Here is a 22,630-nt window from a genome sequence, read left to right as displayed (position 1 = left end):
TTCGTGGAAAGCATGGCCTCCATGGGGCTGTCCCTGAATAAGTCTGGCCCAACTCATAGCCACGGGCATGCCTTAGACCTGGTGTTCACCTCTATGGATGTTGGTGATCTGACACTAAGTAAAAGCGAAACCAAAGAAGTGCCATGGTCAGATCACTTCCTGGTGCAACTGGACTTCTCCGTGACCCTTCCCCTCTGCAGGGAGGCGGGACTGATTCAGATGGTCCGCCCCCACCACTTAATGGATCCAAATGGTTTCCAGAGAGTGGTAGGGGATGTTTTATCCCATGTTGATGGCCTTTCAGCTGATTCCCTGGTGGCCCGCTGGAATGTGGAGTTAACCAGGGCTATTGACTGTTTGGCTCCAAAGCGCCCTCTCCGATTGCATGGAGTCCGGACAGCCCTGTGGTTTTCCACGAATCTGAGGGCAATGAAACAATCGTTGAGACGGCTAGAGCGCCGGTGGCGGATAACTCATTCTGAATCTGACCGGACACGGGTTAGAGCTCAATGTCGAGCCTACCAAGTGGCGATAGCAACGGCGAAGAAGACTTTCTTCACCGCCTCTATTGCATCTGCGGAAAACAGCAGCAGGAGACTCTTTCAGGTGGTTCGCAATTTAGCGGAACCACCTGCTCCATCAGGGCCCAGAGGGGCCACATGATCTCTTGCAATGACTTTGTAAAGTTTTTTGCAGATAAAGTCGCTCAGATTCGAGAAGAGGTAGACTCCACCGTGGGAGCAGGGCTGGGGCGGGAGAGTGCTAGAGTCCTGTCTAGTCAAGTTGTGTGGGATCAATTCCAATCTGTTACCCCCGAGGATGTGGACAGGCTGCTTGGACAAGTGAAACCAACCACTTATCTCCTTGATCCTTGCCCATCCTGGCTTATAAAAGCTAGCCGGGAAGGACTGGGCGATGGGCTTCGTAGGGTGGTGAATGCTTCCCTCCGTGAGGGAGCCTTCCCAGACCCGCTGAAAGAGGCGGTTATTAAACCACTTCTTTAAAAACCATCTTTAGATGTGGCCACGATAGCCAACTATTGCCCAGTCTCAAATCTTCCATTCTTGGGCAAGGTGATTGAGCGAGTGGTTGCTGAACAACTCCAGGCACGCCTGGAAGAAGCGGACCATTTGGATCCCTTCCAGTCGGGATTCAGGCCTCATCATGGGACGGAAACTGCCTTGGTCGCACTGGTTGATGATCTCTGGCGGGCTAGGGACAAAGGTGAGAGCTGTTTCCTAGTTCTGCTGGATCTCTCAGCGGCGTTTGATACCATCGATCATAACATCCTTCTGGACCATCTTGAGGGGCTGGGAGCTGGGGGCACTGTTATACAGTGGTTCCGCTCCTTCCTCCTGGGCCATGTTCAGAAAATGGGGGGGGGGGGATGAGTGTTCAGACCTCTGGGCCCTCACTTGTGGGGTGCCTCAGGGTTCTGTCCTCTCCCCCATGCTTTTCAACATCTACATGAAGCCGCTGGGAGAGATCATCAGGGGATTTGGGCTGGGTGTTCATCAGTATGCGGATGATGCCCAGCTCTACCTCTCTTTCAAATCAGAACCAGTGAAGGCAGTGAAGGTCCTGTGTGAGTGCCTGGAGGCGGTTGGAGGTTGGATGGCGGCTAACAGATTGAGGTTGAATCCTGACAAGACAGAAGTACTGTTTTTGGGGGACAGGAGGCAGGCAGGTGTGGAGGATTCCCTGGTCCTGAATGGGGTAACTCTGCCCCTGAAGGAGCAGGTGTGCAGCCTGGGAGTCATTTTGGACTCACAGCTGTCCATGGAGGCACAGGTCAAATCTCAGTGATCATGGGTAGGAGGAGGAGTTACGCTAAGACCAGACCATGTCATTACCGAGGAAGCGGGCTTAGTTGTTGTCTGCCTGCGGACTGCCTCGCCAGAGTGGTGCATGCTCTGGTTATCTCCCACTTGGATTACTGCAATGCGCTCTACGTGGGGCTACCTTTGAAGGTGACCCAGAAACTACAACTAATCCAGAAAGCAGCAGCTAGACTGGTGACTGGGAGCAGCTGCAGAGACCACATAACACCAGTCTTGAAAGACCTACATTGGCTCCCAGTACGTTTCCGAGCACAATTCAAAGTGTTGGTGTTGACCTTTAAAGCCCTAAACGGCCTTGGTCCAGTATATCTGAAGGAGCGTCTCCACCCCCATCGTTCTACCCGGACACTGAGGTCCAGCACCGAGGGCCTTCTGGCGGTTCCCTCACTGCGAGAAGCCAAGTTACAGGGAACCAGGCAGAGGGCCTTCTCGGTAGTGGCGCCTTCCCTGTGGAACACCCTCCCACCAGATGTCAAAGAGAACAACAACTACCAGGCTTTTAGAAGACATCTGAAGGCAGCCCTGTTTCGGGAAGCTTTTAATGTTTGATGTATTATAGTATTTTAATATTCTTTTGGAAGCAGCCCAGAGTGGCTGGGGAAGCCCAGCCAGATGGGCGGGGTATAAATAATAAATTTATTATTATTATTATTATTATTATTATTATTATTATAAACAATAAAAGGAAATATTTACATGGAAAATTCAGAGTTCTTTCTGAGGATTTCTAAGGCTGCTGAAGCAAATGGGAAAACTTTTCATAGTTGTAGTACCATTTCAGGCTTCAGCTCTCTGTCTGTGTACATGCGCTCTGCACATGCAAAACTGAGTTTAATGGGAATTACTCCCAGGCAAGTTCTGAACAGCAGCCATAGACTTTCCTTTAAGTTGCTCTACCCGTTACTTCTTTCTGGAATGTTAATTTCCTGTGGTGGACCCCCCCCCCCCCAAACAAAATGAAGTATTCAAAAAGGCAGTTAATGTGTCACCGGCAGCATAAACTTGCCCTCAGTTTGGGATTTTTAGTTTTTGCTGCATAAACGAGTCATGACACAAGATAAAACAGTCGATTTATGGCCTTTATCAAGATTCTTCTTGGGTGACAGATTTGTCTCAACACAATAAGTAAGTTCAATGGTAGATATGCCAGGTTGTTGGTGTTTTAGTGCACAGAGGTGCCGGTGAGGCCATATTGTGACAAAACACAATGAAGCATTTGAAATGGAGATGCAGATGTTGATAATCATGACAGATTTTTTCCTTTTTTTAAAAAAAAGCAGTGAAGTTGAGAAAAGATTTAGAATCAAGTATACAAGGAAATATTAAAAGAACAAGTTACTGTTCATTCTACAGTAATTAAGATTGTGTTGATCGACAGCAACACGTCTTAATTGCCACAGACAATTACAGAACAAGGGCAATTGCATGGAAGTAGTTTTTGGTTATACATTAGCGAAAACTAAGATCAAACCCACAAAAATGTGTAGAGCATTCTTGAGCAGGCCCCCTGCTTACAAAAGTAAAGTTGTGCTGATCAGCTGCTGTCCGTTTATCTTTACACATTTAGATCTCAGTGGCCAACCCCCCACCACCACTGCCTGAACCAAGGAGAGGCATTTGCAGCCTTACAATTTATAACTTTTGGAAAACTTACAGGCAGGCACTTCCAGCACTTTTAAAAGGTTCCAGGCACAGTTTCCAGGCAGCTTCATGGGAACCAATGGCACAGCAGTGCTTACTTATGCACTCATTGTGTTTGGTCCCAGCTCCTGATAGAGAGAACAATTGGGGCCCTGCTGAGGTCACTTGCTGTCTGCCTGTACTCCACGTGGCCTACTGCTAGAGGGATCAAATAAGGTGCCTCTATTGCTCAAGTAACCTCCCCCCACCTGCCCTTTTAAACTTGTTGGCTCCTGCTTCTCTTCTTTAGGGAAGTTTTTAACGTGTGACATTTTAATGTATTTTTAATCTTTGTTGAAAGCCACCCAGAGTGGCTGGGGAAACCCAGCCAGATGGGAGGGGTACTTATTATTATTATTATTATTATTATTATTATTATTATTAGGACAGTCCTGGTATCATAAAGCTGTTGACCAAAATTGCACCAGGACACTTTCTAGCATTTCTAAGAATGCACCCCAGTTCTCTTCCACTGAAGCACTCCAGTGGTAGGTCAGCATAAGAGATAGTAGTGTAGTGGGTTGATCAACTAATGGCAGAAATGCTTTGCCCATTATAAAGGTCCAGGTACCTAGACTGCCCCCTTCTTCACACTGCTGGACTTCATAAACAGCTTGGCCAGCATCAGATGTAGATATTCCCAGTGTCTCCTTCCAGCTGGATTTATGTTACACTTCCTGATTCTTGCAGTTACCTGTTTGTGATGGGTGAGTATTTGCTAATGGGTTAGGTTCTCCCTGACTGCTACTGTGATGTTCCCTTCCAAAGACTTCCTTTGGGCTTTACTTCTTACTGCTTTGGCACCTCATTTGCCCCCCATTATGTCCAAACCAGGGAACTCAGACTAGGAAAATAAGTCAGGATCGCACTGAAGTAGAGATGAGGGAAGGAATGCTAAAATCCAGGGTTCATTTCCAGCTTACAAAGCCATGGTATATGAAACATGGAACATTTGTCAAAACTAGGCTCAAGTGTCTTTTTAAAGTGGCCCATATTGATCCCCATGATTAAACAGAGCTTTCAGAAGATCTACAAAAGGTAAGGGTTTTTGTGTGTGAATTCTCCAGTCCTTTATACTGGGTCCAGAACTGGGCATATTCTCATTATCTGTGAGATAGAAGTAAACATTCCCAGACGATGACAACCAAGTTTGTACCTGGTCAGAGGTTGAGATAATATTTCATTAAAATAGATTTGAGGTTAGTAAAACTATTTTACGACTCTAATGGACTGGATGACGTTTAGATACTTGAGAAGTAACCTTTTCCACAGATTTACATTCTTAACTGAATGTAACCTACGAAAAATGGATTGACATGAAATTAGTGCAGAAGAAAGGTAAAAATAACATGACGAGTGTTAGTAAAATTGACATGAATATTTACCTTTTGATGATGAGCTATAATTCTCTTGTTCTTCAATGAATAAAATGCACGGAATGATGGGAACAAAAGAAAGAAATCAGCAAATTTAAAGTTAGACAAAAAAAGGTGTTATACATGAGAATGACAAACACTATAGGCTCTGTTGCAGCATGCATAAAATTAATGTGGGGAACTTGGATGACAAGACCATGACAAATTATAAAGTCTGAGGCCAATAGAGAGCTAAGTATGGTCAAGTCCATTGGAATAAATTGCCTTAAGCCCACTTAACAACATGTTGGGTTGTGGCCTGTTCTTTTTTTAAGATAAACTTTAATATTAAAAAAATTAAAAGCTACATCTCTGTTGTACACAATGAGCACTTAAGAAAACAAGCAGTAGGAAAAGGGTTACTCATGTGAGGAGACATCTCTTCAACTGTTACTTTTTCACATCTTTCATTTAAAAAGATTCACACTAAAAAAAAATATTGTGCTGGGTGGAGCCTAAAACGTACATTGGAGCAAGTATTTTCTTTTTATCCATTCCCGATTAGAGTACTTACATACTGCACTTAATCTGACCGGTATTAAAAAATACACGATTGTATCAGAAAGCACTCTCCAGCTCAGTCCAACAACAACTAAAGCAAAGCTTGAATTGCAAACAACGGAAGAGCAGGATCACACACACAAAGAGTGAAGCACCTATGGGAGTATGTTAACAAAAGATTGAATGAATGAATAGCTACTGCATGACTTTTCAATGAGCAATTGTCATATCATTTTCACAATGGTGACCATTAAAAGTAGCTTGCTTTATTAAATATCACTGAACACCTACTTTTCCTTTGAAAATACCCACTTTTATAAAATGCAGTGGCTGTAGGGTACCCCCCCTTCTTTCCTGGATGTCCCATGTAATGGCAACTTTAAAATAATTCAAGAGGTGTTTTAAACAATGTAATAGGAAATAAAGAAATGAATAGGAAGTCCTTTCAATAAACAGAGGTTTACTATCTGAAACTAAACTGCAGAATGCCCAGATCAAATGGCTCACGAAACAGTGCAAAATATTGCAGAATTGAACATCGCCTTACTTCCAGGTGGAGTTGTGATTTGTGTGATTTATTGTCACTGAACCAGGTTCAAATATTTTTTTAAGTGTAAATGACCAGAGCAGCATTTTCCGTTCACCTAGCAATCTATAACCACTGGTATTTGTGAAAGCAAATCCATCAAGCATCTCTTCTAGAAATCTCTATTCATCTAAAGTCTGCTGGATAGCATGCTTTGTTGAATAAAACAAGAGCAGAACAAAGGAAAGTCTGAAAACTGAAATATTCTCATAAGCAGGAAGCGGTCAAGTGTCCTCAGTGAACTGCAATGCTAGTTCAAACATAGCTCAATTGCTGGCAAATGTTCTTCCCTAAGTATCACTTGCACATTATTATTATTATTATTATTATTAGTAGTAGTAGTAGTAGTAGTAGTAGTAGTATTGTAACACACACAGCTAATATGCATTGAATATAAAGCTTCATACTAAGAACAAGGAGCCATTTTTTACTTTGTTTTTAAACCATTATAGCATGTTGGTGTAAAGGTGGCATGGCTGTGCTGAAAACTCAAGAGGTTTATAACTTTTTAGTTAAAAACTGTTGTAACAAGCTAGGTAAAGACCTTCATGATACAGCTTTATTTTATATATACATAATATTGTTGTAGAGGATAGTAGGGTGTTTGAAAGACAGTGGTAATGCACCTGTTTGATTTTCAACCTTAAAACAATACTGCCGGGCTAATTCCAGCAAAAGCAATGCAATTTAAATCCATATAAATGTGTTAAGAACTAAAGGCACTCCTAGTATTATAGATGGTAGTAATCTAGTCCCAGTGTATCAGTGGGCTCAGGCCAAGTAGACACACACACACACACACACACACACACACACACACACACACACACAATATCTGGTGTTTTGTTTTAGAACTCTGTACTCTATCTGTATTCTGACATTTAAAAGCACACTTTATCTGCCATCTTTCCCCCACCTCCCTCTTTCAAATGTGTCCTTTCACATCTTCTCTTTTGGCCACTTGCTTGCACTAATATACTCATTTCTCAAAAGACTGTTAGAGATACCGTAATATGATACAAACTGGCAAGTAGGCACAAATGTTATACGGAACAATTATACTTTTGTTTTGTTTACTACCGGTAAATAAAATTAAAATACAGTCGTCATTTCACTGGCAGCATTCCTTTTCCATGAAAACGATTAAGAGAGCCCATTCTAGAATACTGACACTTGCTACAGTTTTTAGCTGAGTATTTTGTTTGCTGGTCTTTTTTATCCTGTATCTTAGGAACATGGAAAACTTTATGCAATAGAAGCATTTCACCAGAGTTTGTTCATTTTCAATTATACTGTAAGACTGATGTATCATTCTGTAATCACCTAAAGATATATTTCTCAACGAGCCCTTGCATATTAGGCTAATTTGGTTAGGAAATGAAGTTGCCATGGGGTTAAGGCCTAATTAATTCAATTAAAACTTCTCCTTGACTTCAGCATGCATCAGCCCTCATAATGCTAAATATACACCTTAGGCTTTCCTGAAACCCCTCGAGTCATTTCTGATATTTCTCGATGAGTTATATCCAACAAGCCATATCGAGAGTAAACCCATTGAAATCTTTTTACTTAAACTGGCACTTGTTCATTAATTTCAATGGCTCTGCTCTGAGTGTGACTTAATTGGAGACACCCATTTATCTATACTTCCACTATGCATGTGTATCTTTATTTCTAAGAGATAAGATCAGAAGCTGGCCAGATGTTTGATGTCCATTTCCCACTAAGGTGATTGTGTAGACATTATCCTTTATCCACAGGAAATAAAATCTGGACTTCCTGTATTGTTACATTGAGATTGGTTCTTCTCTGGGATCTCATCACTGCTGCCAAGTCAGAGAATTGCTCTGCAGAGGGATTTAACGTTTGGACAAAACTCCTCCTATGCCAGTTTTTACATTTCCAGTTGAGTTAATGACAGATTGAAAAGAACAACAAATGGCAGGATTTGGCTGAACATATGAAACACTTTTTTTAAAAAAAGGCCGTTCAAGGTAACAATGAAAATAGCAAGACTTTCATACTTTAACAATTTTTTCTATCCTTGCAGAAATAACCCTCAGTGTTTTCCTAGTCAAAATCCTGTATGCCTAGTGGACAAAGAGGGCAAATTGGAAAGGCCCAAGACAGATGCACAGAGCCACCCTTGGTTATGGCCAGCTGTGAAGGAACTTCCAAAGGAATGGCACCTTTTATCAAAATAAGTTTGTCCCTTTAACAGCAACAGATTAAAAGTTCCAGCCAGAAAATCTTCACCCAGAGTCATCATGTTAATTTTTTTACCAACATAAGCATATACAAGAAGTGATATAAAGTACAAGTGTAAGAGCACCTATTTAAGGAAACGCCCACAGCATTGCTTTTTGTTTTGTTTTCTACATTGCTGCAACCATTCTAGTTTTCCACTCTTGTGGTTTGAAATGGAGACCGGTTGATCAGATTACAAAATCCTATAAGCATCATTTGAACTGAAATAGTATAGTACATTTTCCAGTAATAAGAAATTCTTCACACTCAGGGGAAAAACACACAAACATTATACCTTATCTGTTTTCTTATTACGTGTCAACAATGAAATAATATGCAAATATCCACAAAACTCTCTCCTCTTTGTACAGCCGTCCTATAATTGACAGTTTGAGATAATGCAATCTGTTGAACTGCAATGTAGTTTTGTAGCAAGTTGTTGAACCAATGAGACCTTAATTCATGGTGACATGATATAGAACAGCAGATACATTACACATCAAAACCACGTGCAGAAAGGAGCAAATATCCAAATGAAAATGAATGTATGGAATGGGAAACCACTTTGACATACTCTCTACTCTTCAATGATGGCTGTCATTCACTACGAAACTCACATCTATATGATGCATGTATTGGCAAAGAATGAACATTTGAACCATCTCATTCTCAATGCATATTCATATCTACAAGGATGCATGACATCAATTTGCTATAGAGAAAGAAAACCTTCAGTGTTTTGCCCTTTCAGTTCTGAACTGCACCATGTAATTAAAATATGAAAACTCTAAACAAGTTTCACATGATCTGTAATGTAAACCTAGATATCTGTGATTTCAGAAATGTAAGCAGGTGGTTCCATCCCCACCACAGACCAGTAATCCAGTAATTAAACTGTTGTAAATATGATGAAGAAACAAAGCTATTAATACTTGCTAGATAGCAGATGCTGCAATATCTCTCAGCCATCTGTCTCAGATTTCCTCTAAATGTGTTGCTGATGGCTTCATTTGTGTTTTCCTAAATAGTACATTAATTTCCCCCAACTTTTGCTTTTAACTTTTGACATGCTCAGAAAGGGATGTTGTTTGCATTGTTCACATTTCTGTCAGCAAATTGCAATCAATTAGCATTAGGTAGATAGCAAAATTAATGAAACATGAATAAACAGAGTGGGTTATTCTCCGCCACCTTAATCTGCCCCCTTGCCAAGAACCCAGCTTTAAAAGTACATACATCGCTAGAAAACATGAAACAGACTTTTTGAAACAATGCAATAATCAATTGCACACCCCTAGTTTGCAATCCACTTTTATAAGAACGTACTTGTTAATCAGCAGAAAGCAATAAAGCATTGAAGACTCTATTTACAAAAAGAAAAAGCAAGATGGTTTTGCAGCACAGGAAGAGGAAGGAAAACAAACCCAAGATTTTAAACTGTAAGCTTGTTATTTGATACCTTGCTCTATACTGCCGCTTCTGATAGGAACTTGTGGAAGCTGTCTACCCCTACGGCTGCTGAAGGGTGTGTCTGCTGGAGACGACTGCATGGGACTTCCTGGTTGGTGCATTCTGCAGGCAAAATTAAGATTAAATGGGATGGTGTAACAAACATCTGAACCAAAGAGATATTACAAGCACCAAGGCTAAATACTTTTGTTAAAATGATGGAGAGGAAGTACCTTACTTTGCATTGATGCCATAAGCTATTAGTATCTGTTCAATTCAGAAAACATTCATTTTTAGCCTGCTTAAGTGTGTGTAAAAGGCCTTTTCAATTAGCTCACTTTGATGTGGCAGACTAGAAGAAAGTTACTTAGCTACAGAGGCAATTAATCACCAATCTGGAACTGGTGAAATCACCAACCCCATTTTGAATTTGGATTCAAATACTGTAGGCTACTCCATTTGGAAAGCTATGGATAACAAGGGTTGAGGAAAAAACCATGAGTACACACACACACACACACACACACACACAGGTTAGCTATATATATTTTACATCTACAGGCTTTCCATAGTTTTCATTCTTTAAAGCACAACTACTGAATAATACAATTGACAATGTACATCTGGTAGTAAAGATGTCGTAAAGTACTTCCAAAAGAATTTAATCTATCCAGCCTGCATTCTTTTTCCAGATACATTACCAGTATAAAGCTATGTACTAAAGCAATTTCACAGACGTAGAGGATTATTATACAGGAAAGGGGACAGTTGCAAATCAAGAGTCAGAGTATGTTCACACATCATCAGCTATGCAATCCCTATGAATATGAGTTTAGGATTTTCTTTTTGTTTTGTATGTATCTTCTCTCTCATTTCTCTGTATCCTCATTTGACACCGTGGCTAGCTGATCAAATTGGTATTGTTTTTCCTGGTGCAGCACTTCCAGGAAACTTTACAAATACCATGAAGGGCTTGAAGGATAACAGATTATATCACTGGATGAGAAATGATTTAAGATAAACTTATGAAGCATCACTGAAGCTGGGACAAGTCAACAATAACTATTATTTGCTTCTCGTAAGCTTGGGGTGGGGAATTTTCCATTCACTGTTTTCTCTATACAATACTTTCATCATACCAGTTCTAAGTTCAGGACCCAATCTGTTCATAATCACGTCTCTGGGTTTGCTGGGACTTATTTCCTGTCTATTTAGCCTCTCTATACAATGTACAGTGTGCACAATACCCATATGATAATAACAAAGCCCAATTTCCCTCTCCATACCTAGTATGAAGAAAACGTGTGATGTGAGAACACGCCCTTTGTTATATGAATAGGCTTTTGCATTATGTAGCACATTTCTGAAAAAATGAAAAATATTCTGAAAGCTTTCGTATGAATGCATAACACAACAAAACAATGGGAAGACAAAACAGAGGCTGATTTTCACCATTGTGATAAAGCTTGTTGGTATGACTGTAAACAATCCAGATAGGGGAGATAGGACTTGAGCGGAGAATATGAGAAAAGTGTAGATATTATGGCGGGGAAAACAGATTGCACTGGAGTGCCAGAATGAGTGGATGCACTGCATGTACTCCAGAAAGTACACCACCACATTTACATCTGGGAGGCAGGAAACAAAATGCTGTGCTGTACATTTAATAGCAACCTTGTCAGAAGTGGAGAAGGTGGTGCAGACCCTCCAGGAACTAGGTGATGTACAGAACATAAGGGTCTGATACTAGAATGCTCACTCGACCTTGAGCGAGTGTGATGCTTTCCCCTAGTAATGACTGGCTGATCACTGATTCTTGGGGGTGGCAGTCCCCTTCTAGAACATGGCAGTAGAACCCTAAAACATTAGGGCCAAAAAAATTGGATTCAGTCATTAGCTGCATATAAGGTTAACACACACAGAGAGACACACCAAATCACCACCAGTATCTGTAGCTGCAAATCCATGATTTTCAGTAACATTCATTATTCATTATCTTTTTAAATCTGGTTAGTAAATGATCAAACAGCAAGTTTATCCCTCACTACACAGTAATACACAGTCTGGAGCTACGAATCTGAAAAAATGATGAGATAGTTACTTACAGTTCCAAGACCAAACATCTTCCCAGTTTTTTAAAAAAAATCTATTTCACATCTCAAAAAGTGTATAATCTGAAATATTGACAGACCTATCCATTTTACAATATTGGCCTCTAGTGGATGCTGGTCTCTACTGGACTCTATTGGGGGTTGCCATGACTTATTTTCTCTGAATGAGGTCTTCTGTTGCTTGGATCTCTGAAAAATACAGAAGATCCAGAACTGCAGCTCTTCCCACCACAGTGGTGCCGTGATGAGGAAACAGCTCCTGCAAAATGTCACCATGCTTTTCCACCTGACACCCCAATCCAGAATGTGGCTATCTACTGCCAAACTATAGAGTGGAAACAGGCAGCCACTTGCTGTATGCTGAAGAACAGCCTTCACCAAAGGTGTCATGGGCTTTGAAGACACCCAAACTCAGGATGCAAGGGAGAAACGTGCTAAGAAGGAGAAATGTGCATGCTTGGGAAATCCACACCGTAATCAACTCCTGCCTGGAAACCAATGTCCCCACTGTGGAAGGACGTGTGGTTCCAGAATTGGCCTCCACAGTCAGTTACGGACTCACTCATTGTTAAAACCATGTTTATACAAGACCATCTTACTCGGCTACGAGTGATCACAGAAGAAGAAGAAGAAGAAGAAGAAGAAGAAGAAGAAGAAGAAGAAGAAGAAGAAGAAGAAGGTTGCCACTTAAAAGCTCCCCATGCATTTACACTTAGTGCTTTTTTTCCTAGAAAAATAGGTGCCGGTACTCACCATTAAGTAGTTACAGTAAGTGTCACACTTTTTAACAACAAAAAAGAGGTGCCATTACTGCATACCCTTGAGTAACCCCTGAAAAAAAACACTGCTCTTACTCATTTGCAGAGATAGCAACACCATGGACCAAGAGAGTTACCATGCTTCTACAACTGTGGAGAAGCAAAACTATGGTAACATTTCATGGCATGGTTAGAGCATGCAGGTGAATCTGTTTGGATCTCTCCCCCACCCTCCTTTTTCTTTCTTTATTATGTTCAGTCTTCATGTAATTAGAAGTAAGCTGTGGCATAGTTATTAAGTGTCAACTGTGTGGGAAGTAGCTGTCTATTTTCACCCATAGCCATATCCTTATTGTGTGAGAGACCAAGCATCCAATGCTCAAAGAATTCTAACATTTGGGAGATGACTTTCCCCCCATTACAACGTAACAGTGATGGGAGAAACTCTCCCAATGGAATGTATAGCACTATACCTTATTATTTTACTAGGTTACTTGTTAGCCAGCTCTGTGAAATAGCTTTATTACAACAAAGCCACCCAGTTGCATGATTGTGGCAATAAGCCTACAAAAGAGTACATAAAAGCAGTGAGACCTATGCGGGGAGGTTCAAGTCTGCTGTCTAAACCCAATGGGGTGCTTTGTAAGGCCAGTGGTAAAATATATAATACGAGTAACAAACATTATAGATTTCATTATGTTCCCTGCACTAATGCTTTACTTCCAGCAGGTGGCTCATATATTCCAGGCAAAATTATAGCCAATGCTAAGTGATGGTTAGGCTAAATTGCCAATTGCTTGGCAATCGGTTGATTGGGGGGGGGGCGGGTTCTATGATTGCTGTTCATGAGGGTAAGAGTCAGAGTTTGTTGTATTTATATCTGCCCTGACAGCACTTTTCATGAAGCACAGTACATTCACACATACAGAGATGGCTCTCATAAAAAACCCTCCCCATATGGCCAGTTTATGCTGTGGGTATTTGTAAAACTTGCAATTCCTTATCCAAGATGAAGGCTCGTGACCTACAGTGACTTGAAAAGCCTGAAGCGTCAAACACTCTCTGACAGGGCGGGAAGAAAGGACATTTGTTGACAACCCTGCTGAACTTTTTAGATTCAAGCCTTAAATGTTTGGGAATTTTAGAACTGGCATTTATGTAACAGGAAGTGAAACAACGTATTTATATTAACAAGATACGACACTCCTGTTGTTGCCATTTACAGATTTTATTACCGGAAATCTTAAAAGGTTTTAATAAGGCAAATAAATAAATAAGCAAGCAAGCAAGCAAAGTGTTCTTATAGCACCATCTTGCAAATACACTTTAAAAATAAACAAGAGCTGAATGCACCTGAGATCTTGGAAATCAATAGGCTTTTCTGTGCATAACTCCCTGTCGTAAATTGTGTCGTAAATGTGTGTTATAAATAAATAAAAAAGACTAACTGGTAGGTCACTTGGAGGAGTCCAAGGTGGGAAGATAAGCTGATACTAAGAATATAAAAAGAGCCTGCTGGGTCAGGCCAATGGCCCCTCAAGGCCCGCATCCTGATCTCACAGTGGCCAACCTTACTGACCCTACCAGATGTAACTGGAGCACTTTGATGCATGTGGAGTGCAGGAACCCCTCCCACCAAACCTTATCACGTAGGGTCATATAAATGCTTCAAAACAATCCCTCTTTAACCTCCACAGGCAAACCTGAGTTGGCTCAGGTTAGTCCCAGCTTAATTGGCCTCAAGCCTATACAGTGGTACCTCGGGTTACAAACACCTCTGGTTACAGACTCCACTAACCCGGAAGTAGTACCTCAGGTTAAAAACTTTACCTCAGGATGAGAACAGAAACTGTGCACCGGCGGCAAGGCGGCAGCAGGAGGCCCCATTAGCTAAAGTGGTACCTCAGATTAAGAACGGTTTCGGGTTAAGAACAGACCTCCGGAACAAATTAAGTTCGTAACCAGAGGTACCACTGTAGTCAGAAACTGTACTGTGAAGGGCATCATCAATGAATGCAAATAATACAGGAACCTATTTACTTACTTACTTACTTACTTACTTACTTACTTACTTACTTACTTACTTACTATACCATGCCGCTTTGTATTTTTAAGAAAAATCTCAAAGCAGTTTACTGCATATTAAACTAAACCTGACATATTTAAACCTCCTTAATCTAGCAATTTAAATTGAATTATTACTGCAAATGGACCTCACTCAGATCTTCTGCCTGCTATACTCATTTCTCATTGCTGACATGAGGAGAGAAAGAGGCAAGAACAAAAGGGGAAAGGAAAGGAGGAAGAGATAGAAAAGGGCATATGAGAATAAGCTTGACAGGCAAGAGTCTAACAGGACAGCCATCTTTCATCTTCCCTTACACAGCAAGTGAGCAGAACACAAATCTCCCTAAGGCCGCTTGGGGAAGGTGCAATACTTTGTGAGTGCTGGATGATCGCTGGTTCAAGAAAAGCCCTGCCCCTTTGCCTCCACTGTTTGATTTCCACCTGCACAAGCAACGACAACAAACGTCGTTTGCCAGCTGGGACCTGTTCCCTGCCTCTGGGCTAAAAACATTCATTCTGAAAAAGTACTTCCAAGAGTGAGTGTCTGGAGTAAGGTAGGGTTGCCATATGTCCAGATTTTCCTGGAGATGTCCTCTTTTTCAGGGTTAAAATTTCTGTCGGGGAGGATTTTTAAAATTTGGCAAAATGTCCGGGTTTGGGACTGAAGCAGCTAATTGCTGAGTGCCCCCCCTCATTTACATATGCAGCCCAAGTCTGCTGGAGCCGGACCAATCTGCACTTGTCCCCATGCATTATTCACAATCATAATTACTGAGCCCCATGTGCAAGGTGTGCAGCCGCCAGAGCATGCCGGGCACCCAGCACAGCCCTGCGCATCCCCTGCCACTACTTGGGCTGCTTGCTCAGGCGCTTCGTGAGCTGGTCACCAGGGAGGGGGAGTTGTTGGCACTGCTCTAATTTACTGGTGCCAAAATCAGGAGGAAGGGGTGGTTCGCTAGACGCCACCAACTTGACTTTTCCCGCGCCACCAAGTCCTCCTCCTCCTCCCACCACCTACCTAATAGCCCCTCCCCCCTCCAGTGCTCCACCTCTCACCAATGTCTCTGCAAAAAGTAGGCACCAGAAGATGCCTCAGTTAGCAGCATGTCTCGGTGATAGCAAGCCAAGCCCCAGCATCTCAGATCAGATGAGGAGAGTAGAAATGATCCCTTTGGGGAGGGAGGAGGCAGAAACTCAGTTCGTTGTGAACAAAAGTTAAGCCGCTCAGCCCAAGTTTCTTCCAGCTTCCCTCTCTTACACACACACCCTTCCAAGCTTTCCTCTGCCCCCACAAAGTCCTTTCTGGTCCTGTTGTGTGTGCTTGGCCACTTGAATTATAGCTGGACTTCAGAGGCATTGACAGTAATGTTTAGCTTTTAAAAAGAGTAAGAACAGAAACAACTACAGTAGATCTCCTCTTAATGTACTAGTCAATCAAGTCTTTGAACAAATCCATACCCCGAATGATATACTCTCAATTAATTCCTATTTGAATGAACTTCACACTTCAGAAAGTAAAGTTCTGGCCTGTGATGCAAAAACTCTGACATGTGTATGGAGTCAGAATGCCTTCCCCGTGCATTGTAACTGCAATGCATTGCTTTTAAAAAATTGCTTTTAAAAAATTGGCTGGCACCTTCAACTGAATTGAGCATGGATCCATATATATATATATATATATATATATATATATATATATATGAGTTTTTATATGTTCTTTTAAACAAAGGGTAAGGAAGAAACAGAAGCCATGCAGCAGTACAGTTAGTGGACAATGAAACAGAAATTTAATTTTTTTTAAAAGGAACATTTATTAACATTTGTACTTCATGTTATGTCAATAGCTCATATATTTACTGGCCTGCTAAGCACACAGGGTATGAAAGGAGCATATACAAACCCTGTTGCAAAAATTATTTTGCACATTATATTGCATTGTGGCTACTTTGCAGCAGCAGAAAGCACATGTGTCCACATGTCAAGGAATATCCAATTTTTGCTGTTTGCCCTCACCATATGCTAAACTGTTATGGAGGGTTCTCCAACCATACGGAGAAGCTTCGGATGGTTGGGGTAGGGGTGGGATAGTCACTAAGACTCACAAGGGATCTAAGAAAAGTGTTGTACACTCGCATAAAACAACACATTGGATGCAACACACTATTATAATTTGATGCTCCTTGTTAAGCTTCCTACTGTCTCCTTCACCCATTTTTCTCATCTATTTATTGCTACTTTCTGAAAGTAGTATATAAAATGTTATAGGTGCAAAATATCTGGGTGATGGGGAGGGTTTTTATTTTGACTTCTCACCCTCTGCATCAAGAGTGAAGGTTCTCCAGGGGCTAAGGCTCAGAAGCTCAGAGCCTCATTGGCTGGCCATACAATGATAGTATAGAACCATAGTGTAGAATCACAGGTTGAAAGGTACCTGGAGGATCAATTTAGTCCAACCCCCTGCAATGCAGGAATATCCAGCTGTCCCTTATGGGTATTGAACCTGCAACTCTGGCATTCTCAGCATCATGCTCTAGCAAACTGAGCTACCTGCTGCCATAGAGATGTCCTTTGCCAGTTGTCCTTCAGGATCTAGCCCTCTAGTACAAATACTGGAAACAACCCAATAGGTTTTTCAACTTATCTGCAGCGGAATATTTACTTGTGGTTTTTTGTCAGATTCTCAGCATACGAAGTCACGGCATGTGAACAATTCCATTAGCCCATCAGTCCTACCTTTCTGTTTCAGACGCAGAGCCTTTCCTAGTCTGTTTTTGGGTGCTATATCTTTCCACCTTTCTGGGATGCCTGTGAAATGAGATGTCAAAAAAAAATATGAAAAAAGGAAGGAAAGCATGTGATCCAGGAAATATATCACAGAAATTCAAGCAGATGGAAGGTTTTATGAATGGCTAGTAAATATGGAATTTGAATAAGAGAACTGCCAGCAACAACACTCAACAAATGTATGACTATGAAGGCTTCACCAAGGACAGAAACAACAAGATTTAACCTATTTGAAATCACTATTTGCAGCACTTTCACACCCACTTGCTCCTGAATGCTGTGAAATTTTAGAATTCACCCCAGAGTAATGTTAAATGGGGTAGGAAATGACATTATCTCTAGGTTAAAATGTGACAGGCTGCTTTTGCATCACACTTTCAAACAATGCAGTCGATTAAATACTCCATGACAATAAAACTCTATTTTAATTAATCTGAGCTTAAGAATGTGAAAAATCTCCCCGTTTTAAATAACGTGATAAGATAAAGGCATCAGACTATAAATTCATTGAAATTTCAATTGCTAAACCAATAAAAAATTAATGAGTGTTTGAATCAAGCTTTTTTTAGTTTTTTTTCTCTAGGTTGGACATTATGGTGTTCTAGATTCATCTGTTCTAGAATACTCTTACCACAACATACAAATTAACTAGCTGTCAGATTGTAGCTCAATGGTATGGTGCAATGCTTTGCAAGCAAAAGGTCACAGATTCAATACCTAGCATCCTCAGGTAGGTCTGGGAAAGTCCCCTAACTGAAATCCTGGAGCACCTCTGCCAATCAGTGTTGACAATGCTGAGCTAGATGGACCAATAGTCCATGTCGGTATAAACCAATTGTTCTCTGTTGCTTTTCTCATCTGAGATACCTTTTGTGTTTTCATAGTCACACAACCATCTACCAAGAAGCTATTTTCAGTGTACCAAGTTTTAGGACCACAAATTAATCAATACAATAATGTTTTACCACAGCATTTTAAAAGGCTTCTTGGTATTCTTGTCCAGGCATGGGATCAGAAACAATGTCTCAGTTTCATGGGCATTATCAAGACAAGCCCAAAGTCATGAATTCTAAAAGCACCTAATGGCTTTGGAAAAGAGGAGGTATTGAAGACCTCTTGGTAAATCTCTCTGTGAAAGTTTTGAAAAATTGACATGATTGAATTCTGGCTTGTAGAATTCAAGGCCTGATTTATGCCAAGGGGACAATTGGCAAAACATTCCCGTCTCCTTTATTCTCAAACCAGAGCAATCAAGTCTGCCATCAGTATGACATGGAAAAGAAGAAAAAAATGCAGGGTTTGGAAGTTTGGAACACTTTTAAACAATGATTTGGGCCAAAGACACAGGCCCTGCTTATTTTATGTCCATCAGATCATCTAACTAATTCAGACTGACTATGGAAATCAAAATAGAGGCCTAAGCTATGGTAACATCTTTACTGAGCAAACACTGACTTTAACCCATTGTGCCTCAAGAGACTTAAAAAGACCAAACTCTTTATAACTAGTCCTGTCATGCCTTAGGTTGGTGCCTCAGACTCGATATAGTCCAAGATCTTGCATTTCCTGGGATTCAGCTTTGGAGTAGCTACACGCTTGTTAGGTTGCCTTATCCCTTAGGATGATATCCATCATATAACGTGCCGGCTTCCCATCATATAACGTGCTTGACTAGTTAGTGATGGTTCCTTGTCCTCCATCTCAGGTCCATTTTGTTGTAGATTGTCCTAGCATAGTTCCCTCGTATTGGGTCTGAAATGACTCCTGGAACCTTTTGTTTATTGAACTTTGTTCTACACCCCAATTACTTTACATTCATGGAGACTTCTTCAAAAGGTCTGATGATGTCTGTCACTTACACTGCCTTCTACGCATTTTCCCGCCTCCCAGAAATAGGTTCTTTTGGCAGTGTTTACATGACTTCTTGTGCCACATACAGTTTTTAAGACTGCAGTTCATATATAATGACTTTTCACATCATATATATATTCCTGCTTCCTTGAACTAAATCTATTATTATACACTAACCCCCCCCCCCACAATTTAATATTATTCAAGGGGATGAGAAATAATGCCAAATAAGACTGGAATGACACAGAGCTACGAAGGTATGGCTTATCAAACACTACTTGGTATTTTATGCACAGCGAGTTTCAAGACAACTTAGCAAGATACCTCTGTGTTTCTTCCGGATTAGCACTTAGGAGGTTTAAGCTGTCTTGTTTTGGAATGCAAGACTCCAGCGCTGTTGTTCTTCACAAGATTTGGAAACATGGAAGTGAAAGTTGAACAGAATGGACAGAAACAGATAGAAACAGAGAGATGGTCACATGCAGTGAAGATGGAGACATGCATCAAGATATTTCTATGAACCAAGAACATTCCTGTTGTAGTACATCCAAGCAACACTTCTGATCTCTCCTTTTCAGTGTTTCAGAAATAGGAGTGTTGTTGTTTTTTATTTAAAAAATGTGACATTGCAACAATTGTAACAGAAAACATTAATAAAGGATAAAGACAGAAATAACAAACAATAGTTCATCTGCAGTGAATAAACTAAAGTTTGGCTTTACTATTTTCATTACTCCTGCTGATAATAGAACCAAATTTGTCCCCTTGAGGTGAATGTTTGCAAGGTTAGTGTTTGGATTTGTAGAAATAAATATTGGTCAAAATTACCTAAGTGCCAAATATAGATATTATTGATTATTGTTTTCAGTAACTGCAGTACTTTGAGAGAGAAAGAATTCCAGTTATCTAGTGCAGATCCCGTGCTTTTAGCTTAAGAACCAATTTATTATACTGGGTATATAGCAAAATTATTCTGATGCCAGCTTTATTAACTATTTCCCTGTCTTTGTTAAAGAAAACAGCCTTAGGCTGCCTTTCTGTGAATAACTGTAAATCAGTGGATCACAATTTTAAAAACGTGAATCTCTAGCTTTTGCCTACATTTTGCCTCCACATACATATTTATCATTTCTTTGATAAAATTATTTCATGTGCAGTTACAAATACTAATAATTTTTGGATTAAAATGAATGGGAATGCTGTCAAGATATGGCACACAGTATGGAGGAGGAGTGTGTAGAAAACCTAGCTATTTTAAATTATGGTTCAGTGACTTAATACATGCACATATACAGAGGACCTGTTACAAGCAATGAAAGAGAAAATGCTTATAATCTAAGAACAACATGACACTAACATTCAAATAAGAAAACCATAACAAAAATAACCACCACCACCAAATATATATCACATTTGGCCAATCAGCATATAAAGAGAAATCCACAAGCACTGAAATTGTTTGATGATTGCTATCTTGTAGAGAAAGCCTGCCCTTGGGATGTTTAGTTATGAGAAGATTAAATACACCAATTGCACAAAGTAAGTTATACTATCGTGAACTGAACCGCCTGTCCTTTTCAGAAGCTGCCCATAGGCCACAGTTTAACGGGCTGTTAAGCAGACATAAGATCACTGATTTAAATGAGCTGAAGGTTGCCTAACGGTACTGGATTGTGGCCTTGAGGCACTATGAACCCCTCTCACTGCCTGCTGAATTCAATACATGGCAGTGCAATCCTGTGGAAGTTTGCTCAGTTGGCAAGTCCCACTGTTGTTCAGTGGGGCTTACTCCCTAGTAAGCTGTGTTAAGGACTGCAGCTCAAGAGGGTTATAAAGCACCAATTTAAAATTCAAAATATGGCTGCCCACTTGCTGTTGAGAGATGAGAGACACTGTGTGGAAGATTCTCTGCTATTGGAACTACCAGGGGCTAAAGAGAAAGAAGTGATGATTTGTTACACAGCATGAAAACCCAAACAACTCATCTCAACTCCAGTATCCACTGGGCTACTGTAAGATTTATTGCTGCTTATTATCACCGGAACAATTCTGGGTCCTTCCCTCATATATGTACTTCACCTTCTTGCTGGAAACCCTGTATCTGGGATTCAAAAATATGCTGGCTCAAAACAGAAGGCTTCATGGTTTTGGATCTCTGTGTCCTGATGACATAGAGGAGGGGCATCTGTATGAATCATGGATATCTTCTTCCTTTCCCCGATTCCATGGGCAGCCCACCACGCTGGGCAAGGCTAATTTGTCAACTAGGCAGCACATTTTTCAGCATTTGACTGCAAGGACATCAGAAGTGTTTTATAATAACGTGAGTAGAATTCAGGTATGAAATGCTTTCTAGTGTCCTATCCTAGATTCCTGGAAAATGTAATTTTTTTAAAAAACAAGAACACATGCCTTTAGAAACTTCTCGGCAAGATTCATCAAGTCACTTTTCACTTAGGAGGGGCTGGCTAGTACCTGTCATCCTCCGGAGATGCATGTTGGATTTGAATCCGGGGACTAGTGGGTCGGCTCCTATCTAGTGAGGGGGACCATCTACCTCTGTTTGTTCATCCAACAAAATAGGGAGAAAACAGAACATTTAGTGTATAATATATATATATATATTTAAATGCTTTTTTTGTGGCAAGGAAACTGAAAAGTACCCCAAAAAGTCAGCGTTTACTTTTTATCTATTTCGAGTAAGAAAAAGCGCTGTCGTTATTTAGATTGAATTTAGAGCCCCATTTTAGACACATTTACATAGCTGTACTATTGTGCTTTACATAGTACTGCAGTACTAAGACTTTTTGAAAAAAAATCAGTAAAATAATGATATCAGAGAGGTAACTGATGGCAGGAATTGTATCTTATGTATTTCAGTTATCAGTGCCTTTTAAAACCCAGTATGCATTCTTAATGAAGTTTTAACTGGTACCACATTAAATGTTAAATAAGGGTTTTTTGTTTATTCAACCAAATGAAAAATATTGAATGACCTCTGAGCGTGGATGGAATTTAAGCACCATGTTACACTGCTAGATACAAAATATGTCTTTGAAATAGTCTATTTCCTCCACAGCCCATGGTGTACAAATATATGCGTTCCTCTAGACCAGGGGAGCCTCTGTGGTGCACTCCAGTTGCTGTTAGACTCCAACTCCCATCATCCCTGAGCATTGGCCATGCTGGCTGGGGCTGATGGGAGTTGTAGTCCAACACCTAAAAGGCACCACATTGGGTATCCATGATCTAGAAAGTCTCATCTACTGTGACTGGCAGCAGAGTCAGTCACAGCACAACACCCCCCTTTTCACCTCCTCCATAGATATATCTATATTAC

General features: G+C 40.6%; 1 protein-coding gene across 50 annotated transcripts in view; it reads right to left on the bottom strand.

The window, feature by feature from the left end:
* Nucleotides 1–22,630, bottom strand: part of RIMS1 (regulating synaptic membrane exocytosis 1) — a 230,470-nt gene that overhangs the window by 56,188 nt on the left and 151,652 nt on the right. For 21 of the 50 annotated variants that reach the window (XM_083497272.1, XM_083497276.1, XM_083497274.1 and 18 more), the window contains 6 exons: nucleotides 21,766–21,849; nucleotides 19,615–19,692; nucleotides 17,389–17,460; nucleotides 11,394–11,576; nucleotides 9,730–9,842; nucleotides 4,907–4,936 (listed from right to left, as the gene is read on the bottom strand). In XM_083497272.1, coding sequence (XP_083353398.1) covers nucleotides 4,907–4,936; nucleotides 9,730–9,842; nucleotides 11,394–11,576; nucleotides 17,389–17,460; nucleotides 19,615–19,692; nucleotides 21,766–21,849 — 560 coding nt within the window. The remainder of the gene's footprint in view (nucleotides 1–4,906; nucleotides 4,937–9,729; nucleotides 9,843–11,393; nucleotides 11,577–17,388; nucleotides 17,461–19,614; nucleotides 19,693–21,765; nucleotides 21,850–22,630) is intronic. The other 29 variants (XM_083497279.1, XM_083497299.1, XM_083497304.1 and 26 more) reach the window with 12 other exon arrangements.

The sequence above is a fragment of the Podarcis liolepis genome (assembly GCF_965112155.1).
Source record: "Podarcis liolepis genome assembly, chromosome: 3".
Classification (NCBI taxonomy): Eukaryota; Metazoa; Chordata; class Lepidosauria; order Squamata; family Lacertidae; genus Podarcis; species Podarcis liolepis.
The sequence above is the reverse complement of the archived record's forward strand: the minus strand, read 5'-3'. Positions and strand labels throughout refer to the sequence as shown.